General features: G+C 43.2%; 1 protein-coding gene across 2 annotated transcripts in view; it reads right to left on the bottom strand.

The window, feature by feature from the left end:
- smarcd1 (SWI/SNF related, matrix associated, actin dependent regulator of chromatin, subfamily d, member 1) overlaps nucleotides 1–13,818 on the bottom strand; it is a 104,849-nt gene that overhangs the window by 8,780 nt on the left and 82,251 nt on the right. For both annotated transcript variants that reach the window (XM_060911005.1, XM_060911004.1), the window contains exon 11: nucleotides 13,639–13,761. In XM_060911005.1, the coding sequence (XP_060766988.1) occupies nucleotides 13,639–13,761 (123 nt within the window). The remainder of the gene's footprint in view (nucleotides 1–13,638; nucleotides 13,762–13,818) is intronic.

The raw sequence follows: 13,818 nt of genomic DNA, 5'->3' as shown, positions 1-13,818 counted from the left end.
TCTCATTTAGTGTCATAAATGAGACAAATTTCTGCATGTCCAACATTGTGTGTGCATGAGCGACACACACACACAGGTTTTGATCTGTGTGTACCGAAGGAGGTCGAGTTGACAAAGTATGATCTGGGAATGTCAAGCTCTACCGCCTCAGAAATTCTGCCTTAAACGGTCACTGAGACATGCTACACACACACACACACACACACACACACACACACATATATACATACATAAAAAAAAAAAAATCTCCTTCTCACCCCCGGCGGGGTGTGTGTGTGTGTATCCATGTCATCCTCAAGCTCGGGTCCTCTACCAGAGGCCTGGGAGTTTGAGGGTTCTGCGCAGTATCTTCGATGTTCCTAGGACTGCACTCTTCTGGACTGAGGCTTCAGATGTTGTTCCTGGGATTTGCTGGAGCCACTCTCCCAGTTTGGGGGTTACTGCCCTAAGTGCCCCCACTACCACGGGGACCACGCAACCCTTGACCTTCCACATCCGTTCCAGCTGCTCTTTCAACCCTTGATACTTCTCAAGTTTCTCATGTTCCTTCTTCCTGATGTTGGCGTCAGCTGGGATCGCCACATCTATCACCACCACCCTCTTCTGCTCTTTGTCCACCACCACTATGTCCGGTCGGTTAGCCAGGATCTGTTTGTCAGTCTGGAAGCTGAAGTCCCACAGAACCTTGTCCCTGTTGTTCTCAGCCACCTTCTGTGGTATGGCCCATTGGGACTTGGGTACTTCTATTCCATACTGGTTGCAGATGTTCCTGTATACTATCCCAGCCACTTGGTTGTGCCTCTCCATGTACGCTGATCCAGCTAGCATCTTACACCCTGCTACTATGTGCTGGACTGTTTCAGGGGCTTCTTTGCACAGTCTGCATCTTGGGTCTGATCTACTCTGGTAGATCCTGGCCTCTATGGCTCTTGTGCTTATGGCCTGTTCTTGTGCTGCCATGATTAGTGCCTCTGTGCTGTCTGTCAGTCCTGCATTATCCAGCCACTGGTAGGATTTCTTGATATCAGCCACTTCCTCTATCTGATGGTGGTACATGCCATGTAGGGGTTTGTCCCTCCAGGTTGTCTGTTCCTCCTCCTTCTCTGCACTCTCATCAGGGTTCTGCTGCCTGAGACATTCACTTAGCAGTTCATCCTTTGGGGCCATCTTTCTGACGTATTCTCGGATTTTCGATGTTTCATCCTGGACCGTGGTCTTGACGCTCACTAGCCCTCGGCCTCCCTCTTTCCACTTAGTGTACAGAGGCATTGCCAGGATGTCATGCTTGGGTGGGCATTTGGTTTATTTGGGGGGGCAACAAATTACATTTCTTATTGTAGTGTATGTATGTGTGTATAAGTCCCCCATTTTCGTGATCAGATGTGTTTCCCATGATTAATAGCGCATTCAGACGGGTATGAGCAAATTAATAGGACAAAGATTTCCTAAATGATAGTTGCTGGTGATTGGTTGAAGCAAAGTGGATAAAATAAGATAATGGTGGGAAATCTGCACTGCTTGGAAGAGGTTTTGTTTATTGCTCTTGTGACATTTGCTACTTTTTATCATCATCGTCCTCACCATCATCATCTGCTTGACCCCAGGGAGTTGGGTAGCCCCACTGGGCTCTGAATCTGCTACAAATCCAGTAATGCAATTTGAACTATAAGATGTTTTGATTGAACTAGGTTTTGATTCCAGTAATTATCACCTACTAATGCTTCCAATTTCACAAATGGCCATTTTTAGTTCTTTACAAGAACAAAAATCTTTTGAAACTCTATTTTGCGTAATAATTTGGAACAGTCCATTTTTAGTTTTTTTTAATTTAAAAAAATACAGTTAGCATTGTTCATTCAAAAACAGTTGATTTGTACACTGACGGTTGATGACTTGAAAATTAGGACGATTGTCATTTCTATTGACTCTTCAGGAAAATCAGTGAAAAAAGTCATTTGCATAATAATTTGGAATGTAGTGTAAGTTGAGATCCATACTCACACACAAACATTCAGAGGGTCAAACATGAAAAAAACAGACACATGAAAAAAAGGTTGGGCTTCATTATGCACCATATCTGCATCTAGTGATAAAAGGAAAGGACCTGTCATTACATGGACTTGTGTGATTAATAGAAGCAATGGAACATTTTTATATCAATATTTTTTCCCTTTTTTATGAATACAAACAGAACTTATAGGCTGCAATATAGGTGTATTAAAGAACTATACCAACTAGAGAACAAGAATAGTGGAAAATTGCTCTCAGTCTAGTTAGATAAGTGATCAGTTTCTAGTGTATAACCTGGAATATCTACAGTATTAGTCTGCGGTTAGATTTGGAAAATTCTAAAACAAATTCATTCATATCCAAATTCTTTGTTATTTGTTTTTCATGTGCCAGAATGACTAAATGTGTCTTCCTTGAATGCAGCATTGTTCTTCGGAGAGGTGTGAGAATGCGAGTCAGAGTAGAAAAAGAGCTTTCACATGCAGCTGATGACACACCAATGATGTGCAGTGACATACAGTTTATGCAGCATGGGGAAGGCCTCCTTGTACTGCTGGATGCATTTGCACACTTCAGAGAGGTTAGCATCTGTGCTTAGATTATTGACTAACAGTGTTTTTGCCACAGCAATTTCATTTTGTAAGCCCACATCATTAAGTTCCTGGCCTGCAAGCACTTGAAGTGGCTGTAGGAGAGAGGGGTCAAGAAAAGACACAGATTTGGGCAGGAGGAATGATGTCGCCTTCATTAAGTCAACATTTTTTTGACAGAACCTTGTCTCCATTTCCACAATAGCTCTGTCAAGAATGTTGTACATAGCCCTTTTAAATGCCTGATTAGGAGCACTTGCTAGGTTGTTGGAGTCACCATGCCCTATACTTGACAAAATAATGCTACCATCAAGCTGGGAGTTAACTGTCCGTCTCCTTTTAGGTGGATTAGGAGTGCTTCCACAGTGAGAGAAATGCTCCTCCCAGAAGGAGTCGCAACATAACTCCTTCAGTGTACTCAGTGAGGCTGCCACCACCTCTCCTGCAGTGCATAAATCTACTGTTTGTGACTGGAGAATTGAATTGGCTGGCTTCAGCGCACCAAGCACACGAAGGAGAAATCTACCAGTGTCAAAGAAGTTCAGGCAGTTCAGCTGGGTCAGAAGACCACACGCTTCTGTACAGAGGTCAAAAGGAGCAGTGTTATCATCTGCTACCTCAGACAGAAGCTGCCTGATGGCATCCTCATTGTCAACAATTGATTTTGTGACATCATGATGACTGGCCCATCGGATTTCAAGGAGTCTTTTCAGTGTGGGGGGTGTCATATCTATGTACAACATAATGTCTGTGACAAAATGTGTTCATTGCACCAGACCAGTCAAAGAACTTCTTTGCTAGAGGCTCAGACTGCATTGCATGTACCACTGCCAGATGTAGTTGGTGATTGTAACAGTGGACATAAGGGATGTCTTTGCCAACTTTGCTCTGTAGCAAGGCCTGGACACCACCCCTCACTCCTGACATAACAGAAGCACCATCATAGCATTGGGAGACCAAATTATTTGCACTGTAACCCAGATCAGACAAATGTGAAAGGATTTGATTGCACATATATTCAGCATTAAGCTGGTCCAATTCAACTAAGCCAATTAAATGTTCCTCTGGAATGGAATTCCGGACAAATCGAATTATTATTGACAGGTTCTCAATGTTACAGCGGTCCCTGGTGCCATCACACTTGATGCTCATGCCAGGGGTGTCAGCCTCATCATATTTCCTTTTGATTTCTTTTAGAACCATTTTTGCCAGAGTTTCAATTATCTCATTTTGGATGGTGTTAGACGTGTATTTAGCATTTTCGGGGATGCATTTTGAGATATCCTTCAGTTTTTGATCTTTGAGGAGTGTATACTCGAACAGCCGGATTAAAAGCCCTTCCTCATTCTCAGCCCCGTGAGTGTGCCCCCGAAAAGCCAGTTCATTTACTGCGAAGAATTGTATGACTTCACCTACACTTTTCACATAGTATCTGTTCTTTTCAATCTGAGTTTGACCGAGAAGGTGAACGATACTTTCTCCTGTCTCTCCACGGCGTTGACACTCCTGCCAGGCGGACATCGCCCTAATGTGCACAAGGCTGGAAGTGTGCTTGTTAAAGCCACCGTCTTTTTCCAGAGCCTTTTTCCAATTAGTGTACCCACGTTTGGTGAATATGTTGTCCGAATTTAAACTAAATTTGCGACAGGCAAAGCAAAAGCTGGCATCTTGCAAGACTGAATATTCCAACCATGGCCGTGACTGAAACCAGCCTGCACTAAATGACCGGTAGGTTTGGCCAAAAAGGCGTTTTTGATACATTTTTAGAATGGGCTGAGATGGGCTATCCGTGTTTAAATCAAGGGGAACGGAAGACTGTATGTCTGTAACGTTTGTGCAGAGCAATGCATCTTTATCGGTAATATCTGTTGTAGCAGAGGTGCTAGCGTCAACGGGAACAGAGACACGTACGATGTTAGCATCCACCGACAAAGATGCAGCGCTTAGCACGGTGTTGAGGCAACTTTGGTTGAGGGCAGAGGTGCTGGGCTGAGAAACGTCCTCAGTATCGGAGGAAGTGCTGGGCACGGGGGGGTGAGGGTGTCTGCTTTTTAATGAGAAACCTATGCATGACTATCAGAAGGGAAAGTAAGCAATGTATTACTGTTAACTATTAACTCGGAATCTACAGTACTGCCGTACACACTAACATTGACTTTGCTACTACCGCATGTACGTAGAGCGAGCACGCACGCAGCTTTTTTATATATAGGGTGGGCAGGGCACCCCCCCTTCCCCTTCCCTTTCGAAATGGCCAATGAGAAAGCAGTAGAGTGCAAAATGGATTTAAAGGAGAACACAAGACGCCACCTCCGAGCAAAATCGCGCATATTGTGATGATATTCACAGGCGTTTTTTATAGGATGGGCAACCAATTTATCAGGGTGGGCAAGGCTTATCTCAGGGTGGGCACTGCCCCCCCCCGTAGACACGCCCCCGTTAGTGTATAGTCTCAGGGTGCTGGACTTGGGGTGGAACCCTCCATGCATGGTGAGGAGCTTTCTAGTCTTGATATCTGTGGCTTCTATCTCCTCCTTTGGCCAGTTTATGATACCAGTGGGGTATCTGATGACTGGTAGCGCATGTTGATGGCTTGGACCTTGTTCTTACCATTCAGCTGACTTTTCAGGACCTGCCTTACTCTCTGGAGGTATTTGGCTGTGGTTGACTTCCTTGTGGCCTCTTCATGGTTTCCATTAGCCTGTGGGATGCCAAGGTACTTGTCGCTGTCTTGGATATCACCTATGTTGTCCTCTGGTAGGTCAATCCCCTCAGTCCGGATCATCTTGCCTCTCTTTGAGACCATCCGGCCACACTTGTCCAATCCGAATGACATCCCTAGGTCATCGCTGTAGATCCGGGTGGTGTGGATCAGCAAGTCTATTTCTCGTTCGTTCCTGGCATACAGCTTGATGTCATCCATGTAGAGCAGGTGGCTGATGGTACCCGCAGCCGCTCTTCGTGATGATCCGACTGAGGGGGTTCAGGCCTATGCAGAACAGCAGTGGTGATAGTGCATCTCCTTGGTATATGCCACACTTGATGTTGACTTGGGCAATGGGTTTTGAGTTGGCCTCTAGGGTTGTCTTCCACATTTCCACTGAGTTCTGGATGAAGGTCCTTAGGTTCCTGTTGATCTTATACAGTTCCAGACATTCCAGTATCCATGTGTGTGGCATTGAGTCGTAGGCTTTCTTGTAGTCAATCCAGGCAGTGCACAGGTTGGTCTGTCTCTTCTTACAGTCTCGGGCGACTGTTCTATCGACCAGTAGCTGGTGCTTGGCTCCTCTGGTGTTACTGCCAATTCCTTTCTGTGCCTCGCTCATGTATTGAGCCACATGCTTACTCATTTTTGCCGCAATGATGCCTGACAGGGCCTTCCATGTTGTGCAGAGACAGGTAATTGGCCAGTAGTTGGATGGGATGGGTCCCTTCTGGGGGTCCTTCATGATTAGGACTGTCCTGCCTTGGGTTAGCCATTCTGGGTGGGTCCCATCCCTCAGCAGCTGGTTCATCTGTGCTGCTAGGCGTTCATGGAGTGCAGTTAGCTTCTTCAGCCAGTACGTATGGATCATATCGGGGCCTGGTGCTGTCCAGCTCTTCATCTTTGACACTCTTTCTTGGATGTCTGCCATTGAGATGGTTACTGGTTCTTGTTCTGGGAGGTTGCTGTGGTCAGCTCTTAGGTCCACTAACCATTGGGCATCGGTGTTGTGTGATGCCTTTCTTTCCCATATGTCTTTCCAGTATTTTTCCACCTCAGCTCTTGGTGGGTCTGACCGGTTGTTGTTCCCCTGCCACTGAGAGTACACCTTGGCTGGTTCAGTGGAGAACAGCTTGTTTATTCTCCTGGCCTCTCCCTCCTTGGTGTATCTCTTCAACTGGGTGGCCAGAGCTGTTAGTCGCTGTTTGGCAGTTTCGAGTGCCTCTGGTATGGAGAGTGAGTGGTTCCTGGGTGCCCCTTTATTCACCATGTTCCCTTTCTGTAGTTTAGCTAGCTGGCTAACTTCTCTCTGTGCTGCCTTTATCTTGGCCTCTAATCGTCTCTTCCATGGTGGATACTGTTTGTTATGTCCCGAGCCCACCTTGTGTCCAAGCATCTCCATGATTACTGTTGCTGTACTGTGTATCAGCTTGTTGGTCTCAGTGATGGTTCTTGTGGAGATTGTCTTCAGAGCAGCATTCACATCTACTAGTAGATCTTCTGGAGGTACTTGGCAAGCTTCGGTATTCGTCGGGGGTCACGATCTTCCTTCTCAGGTCCTTCCTGTGTTGAGGCTGTTAGCTGTTGGGGCTTGGTACCCAATCTCTGGTTGTGGGGATGATGATGATATCTCCGCTCCCCCTTGCCGTAGCATCGTTGTATTTCATTAATCTCTAGTTGTGATAGTAGATTTCGATTACGGATGTTGGCTGTTTCTTTGTTAGCCTAGATTGTGGGTTTCGAAGTATCCAATGGTCCCACATTTGCTGCATGTATCCCCTCTCTCTGATTGCTTGTATAGTAGCATTCCAGCAAACCGCATTTTCTGTCCTCGTCCATCGATGTCTTGTTAGCCCATTTCTCATCAGTTTGCCCTGGTTCCCTAGCAACTGACGCAGACCTTGTTGACCCGGGCGACGTCTGAGCCGGTATGACTATCAGTTATGTCTTCACTCATTCCTGAGGTAGGCTGATATATCATGAGGGGTCTTGCCTAAGGACCCTTACTGGATGATGTTTTGCCCCGACCGGGATTCGAACCCTGATCTCCCGCGTCGTAGTCAGTGAGCATTACCACTGTACTATCCAGCTGATATATATATACACACACACACACACACACACACACACCCGATTCCAAAAAAGTTGGGACAAAGTACAAATGGTAAATAAAAATGGAATGCAATAATTTACAAATCTCAAAAACTGATATTGTATTCACAATAGAACATAGACAACATATCGAATGTCGAAAGCGAGACATTTTGAAATTTCATGACAAATATTGGCTCATTTGAAATTTCATGACAGCAACACATCTCAAAAAAGTTGGGACAGGGGCAATAAAAGGCTGGAAAAGTTAAAGGTACAAAAAAGGAACAGCTGGAGGACCAAATTGCAACTCATTAGGTCAATTGGCAATAGGTCATTAACATGACTGGGTATAAAAAGAGCATCTTGGAGTGGCAGCGGCTCTCAGAAGTAAAGATGGGAAGAGGATCACCAATCCCCCTAATTCTGTGCCGACAAATAGTGGAGCAATATCAGAAAGGAGTTCGACAGTGTAAAATTGCAAAGAGTTTGAACATATCATCTACAGTGCATAATATCATCAAAAGATTCAGAGAATCTGGAAGAATCTCTGTGCGTAAGGGTCAAAGCCGGAAAACCACACTGGGTGCCCGTGATCTTTGGGCCTTTAGACGGCACTGCATCACATACAGGCATGCTTCTGTATTGGAAATCACAAAATAGGCTCAGGAATATTTCCAGAGAACATTGTCTGTGAACACAATTCACCGTGCCATCCACCATTGCCAGCTAAAACTCTATAGTTCAAAGAAGAAGCCATATCTAAACATGATCCAGAAGCGCAGACGTCTTCTCTGGGCCAAGGCTCATTTAAAATGGACTGTGGCAAAGTGGAAAACTGTTCTGTGGTCAGACGAATCAAAATTTGAAGTTCTTTATGGAAATCAGGGACTAAAGAGGAGAAGGACGACCCAAGTTGTTATCAGCGCTCAGTTCAGAAGCCTGCATCTCTGATGGTATGGGGTTGCATTAGTGCGTGTGGCATGGGCAGCTTACACATCTGGAAAGACACCATCAATGCTGAAAGGTATATCCAGGTTCTAGAGCAACATATGCTCCCATCCAGACGACATCTCTTTCAGGGAAGACCTTGCATTTTCCAACATGACAATGGCAAACCACATACTGCATCAATTACAGCATCATGGCTGCGTAGAAGAAGGGTCCGGGTACTGAACTGGCCAGCCTGCAGTCCAGATCTTTCACCCATAGAAAACATTTGGCGCATCATAAAACAGAAGATGCGACAAAAAAGACCTAAGACAGTTGAGCAACTAGAATCCTACATTAGACAAGAATGGGTTAACATTCCTATCCCTAAACTTGAGCAACTTGTCTCCTCAGTCCCCAGATGTTTACAGACTGTTGTAAAGAGAAAAGGGGATGTCTCACAGTGGGAAACATGGCCTTGTCCCAACTTTTTTGAGATGTGTTGTTGTCATGAAATTTAAAATCACCTAATTTTTCTCTTTAAATGATACATTTTCTCAGTTTAAACATTTGATATGTCATCTACGTTCTATTATGAATAAAATATGGAATTTTGAAACTTCCACATCATTGCATTCCATTTTTATTTACAATTTGTACTTTGTCCCAACTTTTTTGGAATCGGGGTTGTATTTGTGTATATATATATATATATATATATATATATATATATATATATATATATACATACATACATACACACACAGTGGTGCTTGAAAGTTTGTGAACCCTTTAGAATTTTCTATATTTCTGCATAAATATGACCTAAAACATCATCAGATTTTCACACAAGTCCTAAAAGTAGATAAAGAGAACCCAGTTAAACAAATGAGACAAAAATATTATACTTGGTCATTTATTTATTGAGGAAAATGATCCAATATTACATATCTGTGAGTGGCAAAAGTATGTGAACCTTTGCTTTCAGTATCTGATGTGACACCCTTGTGCAGCAATAACTGCAACTAAACGTTTCTGGTAACTGTTGATCAGTCCTGCACACTGGCTTGGAGGAATTTTAGCCCATTCCTCCGTACAGAACAGCTTCAACTCTGGGATGTTGGTGGGTTTCCTCACATGAACTGCTCGCTTCAGGTCCTTCCACATTTCGATTGGATTAAGGTCAAGACTTTGACTTAGCCATTCCAAAACATTAACTTTATTCTTCTTTAACCATTCTTTGGTAGAACGACTTGTGTGTTTAGGGTCGTTGTCTTGCTGCATGACCCACCTTCTCTTGAGATTCAGTTCATGGACAGATGTCCTGACATTTTCCTTTAGAATTCGCTGGTATAATTCAGAATTCATTGTTCCATCAATGATGGCAAGCCATCCTGGCCCAGATGCAGCAAAACAGGCCCAAACCATGACACTACCACCACCATGTTTCACAGATAGGATAAGGTTCTTATGCTGGAATACAGTGTTTTCCTTCCTCCAAACATAACGCTTCTCATTTAAACCAAAATTTCCATTTTGGTCTCATCTGTCCACAAAACATTTTTCCAATAGCCTTCTGACTTGTCCACATGACCTTTAGCAAACTGCAGACGAGCAGCAATGTTCTTTTTGGAGAGCAGTGGCTTTCTCCTTGCAACCCTGCCATGCACACTATTGTTGTTCAGTGTTCTCCTGATGGTGGACTCATGAACATTAACATTAGCCAATGTGAGAAAGGCCTTCAGTTGCTTAGAAGTTACCCTGGGATCCTTTGTGACCTCACTGACTATTACACGCCTTGCTCTTGGAGTGATCTTTGTTGGTTGACCACTCCTGGGGAGGGTAACAATGGTCTTGAATTTCCTCCATTTGTACACAATCTGTCTGACTGTGGATTGGTGGAGTCCAAACTCTTTAGAGATGCTTTTGTAACCTTTTACAGCCTGATGAGCATCAATGATCATTTTTCTGAGGTCCTCAGAAATCTCCTTTGTTCGTGCCATGATACACTTCCACAAACATGTGTTGTGAAGATCAGACTTTGATAGATCCCTGTTCTTTAAATAAAACAGGGTGCCCACTCACACCTGATTGTCATCCCATTGATTGAAAACACCTGACTCTAATTTCACCTTCAAATTAACTGCTAATCCTAGAGGTTCACATACTTTTGCCACTCACAGATATGTAATATTGGATCATTTTCCTCAATAAATAAATGACCAAGTATAATATTTTTGTCTCATTTGTTTAACTGGGTTCTCTTTATTTACTTTTAGGACTTGTGTGAAAATCTGATGATGTTTTATTTATGCAGAAATATAGAAAATTCTAAAGGGTTCACAAACTTTCAAGCACCACTGTGTGTGTGTGTGTGTGTGTGTGTGTGTGTGTGTGTATATATATATATATATATATATATATATATAAATAAACACACACACACTGTATATATTAAGCATCACGTAGAAGCAGCGTTGGTGCATGATCAAACCTATGATTTTTTGAAAGTACAGACCTTTGTAAGTATTCCTGCCAATTTTTGAGATTCTAACATGTTTATTTTTTCTGCAGATTTTTGAATAAGCGAGGGCCAACGATTTAGTGAAAAATGGAGAAAACAGAAAATCGTGCAGTCATTAAGTACCTGCATTTGAAAGGCATGACTGCCTCAGAAATTCGTGAAGACATGGTGAGAACATTAGCCGAGAGTGCCCCTTCATATGCTACAGTCACACGTTGGATCAGAGATTTCAAGCGTGGCAGAGACAGTGTTGAAGATGACCCAAGGTCAGGAAGACCCCCAACTGCAACAACCAAGGATAACCTTGACCTTGCTCTGCAGATGGTCATGCAAGATCGTCGGATATCATGTCGTCAGATAGCAGAGAGACTTGGGATATCCATTGAGCGAGCAGACAAAATTTTGACCAAAGAACTGGGATTCTCAAAGGTTTCTGCAAGGTGGGTCCCTCATCTTTTGACACCTGAACAGAAACACACCAGGTGCACTGTGTCCACGAGCAATCTTGAACTGTTTGAAGCTGATGAAGACAATTTCCTTGCTCGATTCATCACTATGGATGAAAGCTGGGTTCATCACTACCAACCCGAAACCAAAGAACAATCAAAGCAGTGGAAGCACACGTCATCTCCGACTCCAAAGAAGGCCAAGGTCGTTCCTTCAGCTGGCAAGGTCATGGCTTCAGTTTTCTGGGATTCCCAGGGTGTCATACTGGTCAAATACCTTGAGAAGGGCCACACAATGACTGGACAGCATTATTCTGGACAAGTGAAGCGCCTACGGGAAGCAATCAAAGAAAAAAGGCCAGGAATGCTCACAAGAGGAATCCTCTTCCACCAAGACAATGCACCAGCCCACACCTCATTGGTTGCCATGGCAATAATTCACGATTGTGGATTCAAACTTGTTCCTCATCCACCTTATTCGCCAGACCTGGCCCCCTCCGACTTCCATCTGTTCCCCCAAATGAAAAAAGTCTTGGCTGGTTGCCATTTTGCCAGTGATGATGACGTCATAGCTGCAGTCGAGGGGTTTCTTGAGTCCCAAACAAAGGACTTCTTCTACACCGGGATAAAAGCGCTTCAGCACCGTTGGAGCAAGTGCTCAGCCCTTGAGGGGGACTATGTCGAAAAATAAATCATCAAAAATCCCTTATCCCTTTTAGTTTTTCTGATGCTTAAAACTTTTCATACACCCCTCATGTGTATATATATATATATATATATATATATATATATATATATATGTGTGTGTGTGTGTGTGTGTGTGTGTACACACACACACAGGGCTCGAAATTCATATATTTTTTCGCCAGCCAGCCAGACTAGTTATCTTCCAAAGTAACTAGCCAAACAGAAAATCAACTCGCCAAAATTTCTTCATGTATGAATTTTACTTCTGTCAAAAATAACACAGAGAGTAGTTACCATTGTTCATGACTAATGTGCATTTATTTCAAGACCCGAGTATTTTGATACTTTTTTTTGCACACTTTACAAATTGGCATTTGCTGTTCCATGTCCTCCTCGCGATATCCAAAAAAATGCCAGATGACTGACCCCTTACTAGTTCTTTTAGTGAAATGAGCGGCATGGGGAACACATTTACTGAATTGCTTATTATTTTCTCATTCTTTTGTCTGAACGTTCGTTCATTAAATTAAAAAAACACGCTTGGAATAAAAAAATTAAAATAATAATAATTCTCCAAAAATGTAAAATAGTTTCAATTCTTAATTACCATAGTATATATGTAATGCTCAACAATGATACAATATATTAACACTTTATTTCACTGGTTAAAAAATAAATACCCCCCCCAACATAGATACCATGTGTCCTCATCGACTGGATTTAGCAACTATTAATGCCTTCAGCAAAGGCCTTAAGCAGCTACTAATGTCCATATCAGGGACACGCATTGCAAAGAAACTCTTAGCCAAGCTGCCCTTACGACTCCTCCTTACAAGTGAGTTTGGGAAAACCACATACAAAGAAAGTTTGTTGCTTAAGAGTGCCTTTAAACTTGCTCTTTAGCCCTAAAGTGCAACATTATCAGGAAACCTACCCCAGATCATTTCAGAGTGTCCAAAGACTTTCCAGCATTAAGCCTTTTGAAAAGCACAAACACCTATACAGAGTTGCTGCAAGATCAAACCTGTCCATATCGTGGGAAATTCAGGTACTCAAAGTGCCCAAGATAACAACAGACCATTTTTCCTGTACACTGTAACTAGTGTTCGCTGTATCTCAACCCAACCCTTGGGTTGATTTGTGGTTCCCTCAGTTCCCAATCCATTCTTCCTACAGTTATTTTGCTCAGGGTTCATTTGTTTCCATCAGTTGATCAAAAACAAATCTTGTTTAACTCCATTGTGCTTGAACTGGACTCATCCAAACTGGATGAACTAAGCTGTTACACACTTCCAGCTTTTTTTTTTTGGACATTTGCACTTATGTACGTAAAGTCAGCAACATTCACAACCCCTGATCAGGAGTCCTGCTCATGCATACCCCCCTTAATGTAATTATTAGTCCAGTCACCCAGGCACTGGCCCACCACCAAGAAACCACCGAGTGGCCCAAACAGACATTGATGGAGGCCTGGGGTGAAGGTTCAACAATCCATCACTAATCTTGCTGAATGAGGAAAGCATGGAAAACTTCAAGTCAAACCCAGCAAGAGTGCAAGGTTTATAACTGGCGATTGAACTTCAGATACACTTGCAGAGTATTACTCCATCAAAACAAAACATGAAGCTTTGTGGCCGATTTTCAAGTGTATTTTACCTTGAGGTCCCTGCACTGGGACTGCAGCCAGTCATTGATAAAGCCCTGAGGATCACGGGCAAAGCTCAACATGAACTCCCTCTGAGTCTTCAGCTGATTGATGGTCTCGATAGTCTCATGAATCTAAAGGTGATGCCAACACAGATGAAAAAGGTCAAAAGTCAAAATTTCAATGTGTAA

This window comes from Neoarius graeffei, chromosome 26, assembly GCF_027579695.1.
Source record: "Neoarius graeffei isolate fNeoGra1 chromosome 26, fNeoGra1.pri, whole genome shotgun sequence".
Classification (NCBI taxonomy): domain Eukaryota; kingdom Metazoa; phylum Chordata; class Actinopteri; order Siluriformes; family Ariidae; genus Neoarius; species Neoarius graeffei.
The sequence above is the reverse complement of the archived record's forward strand: the minus strand, read 5'-3'. Positions and strand labels throughout refer to the sequence as shown.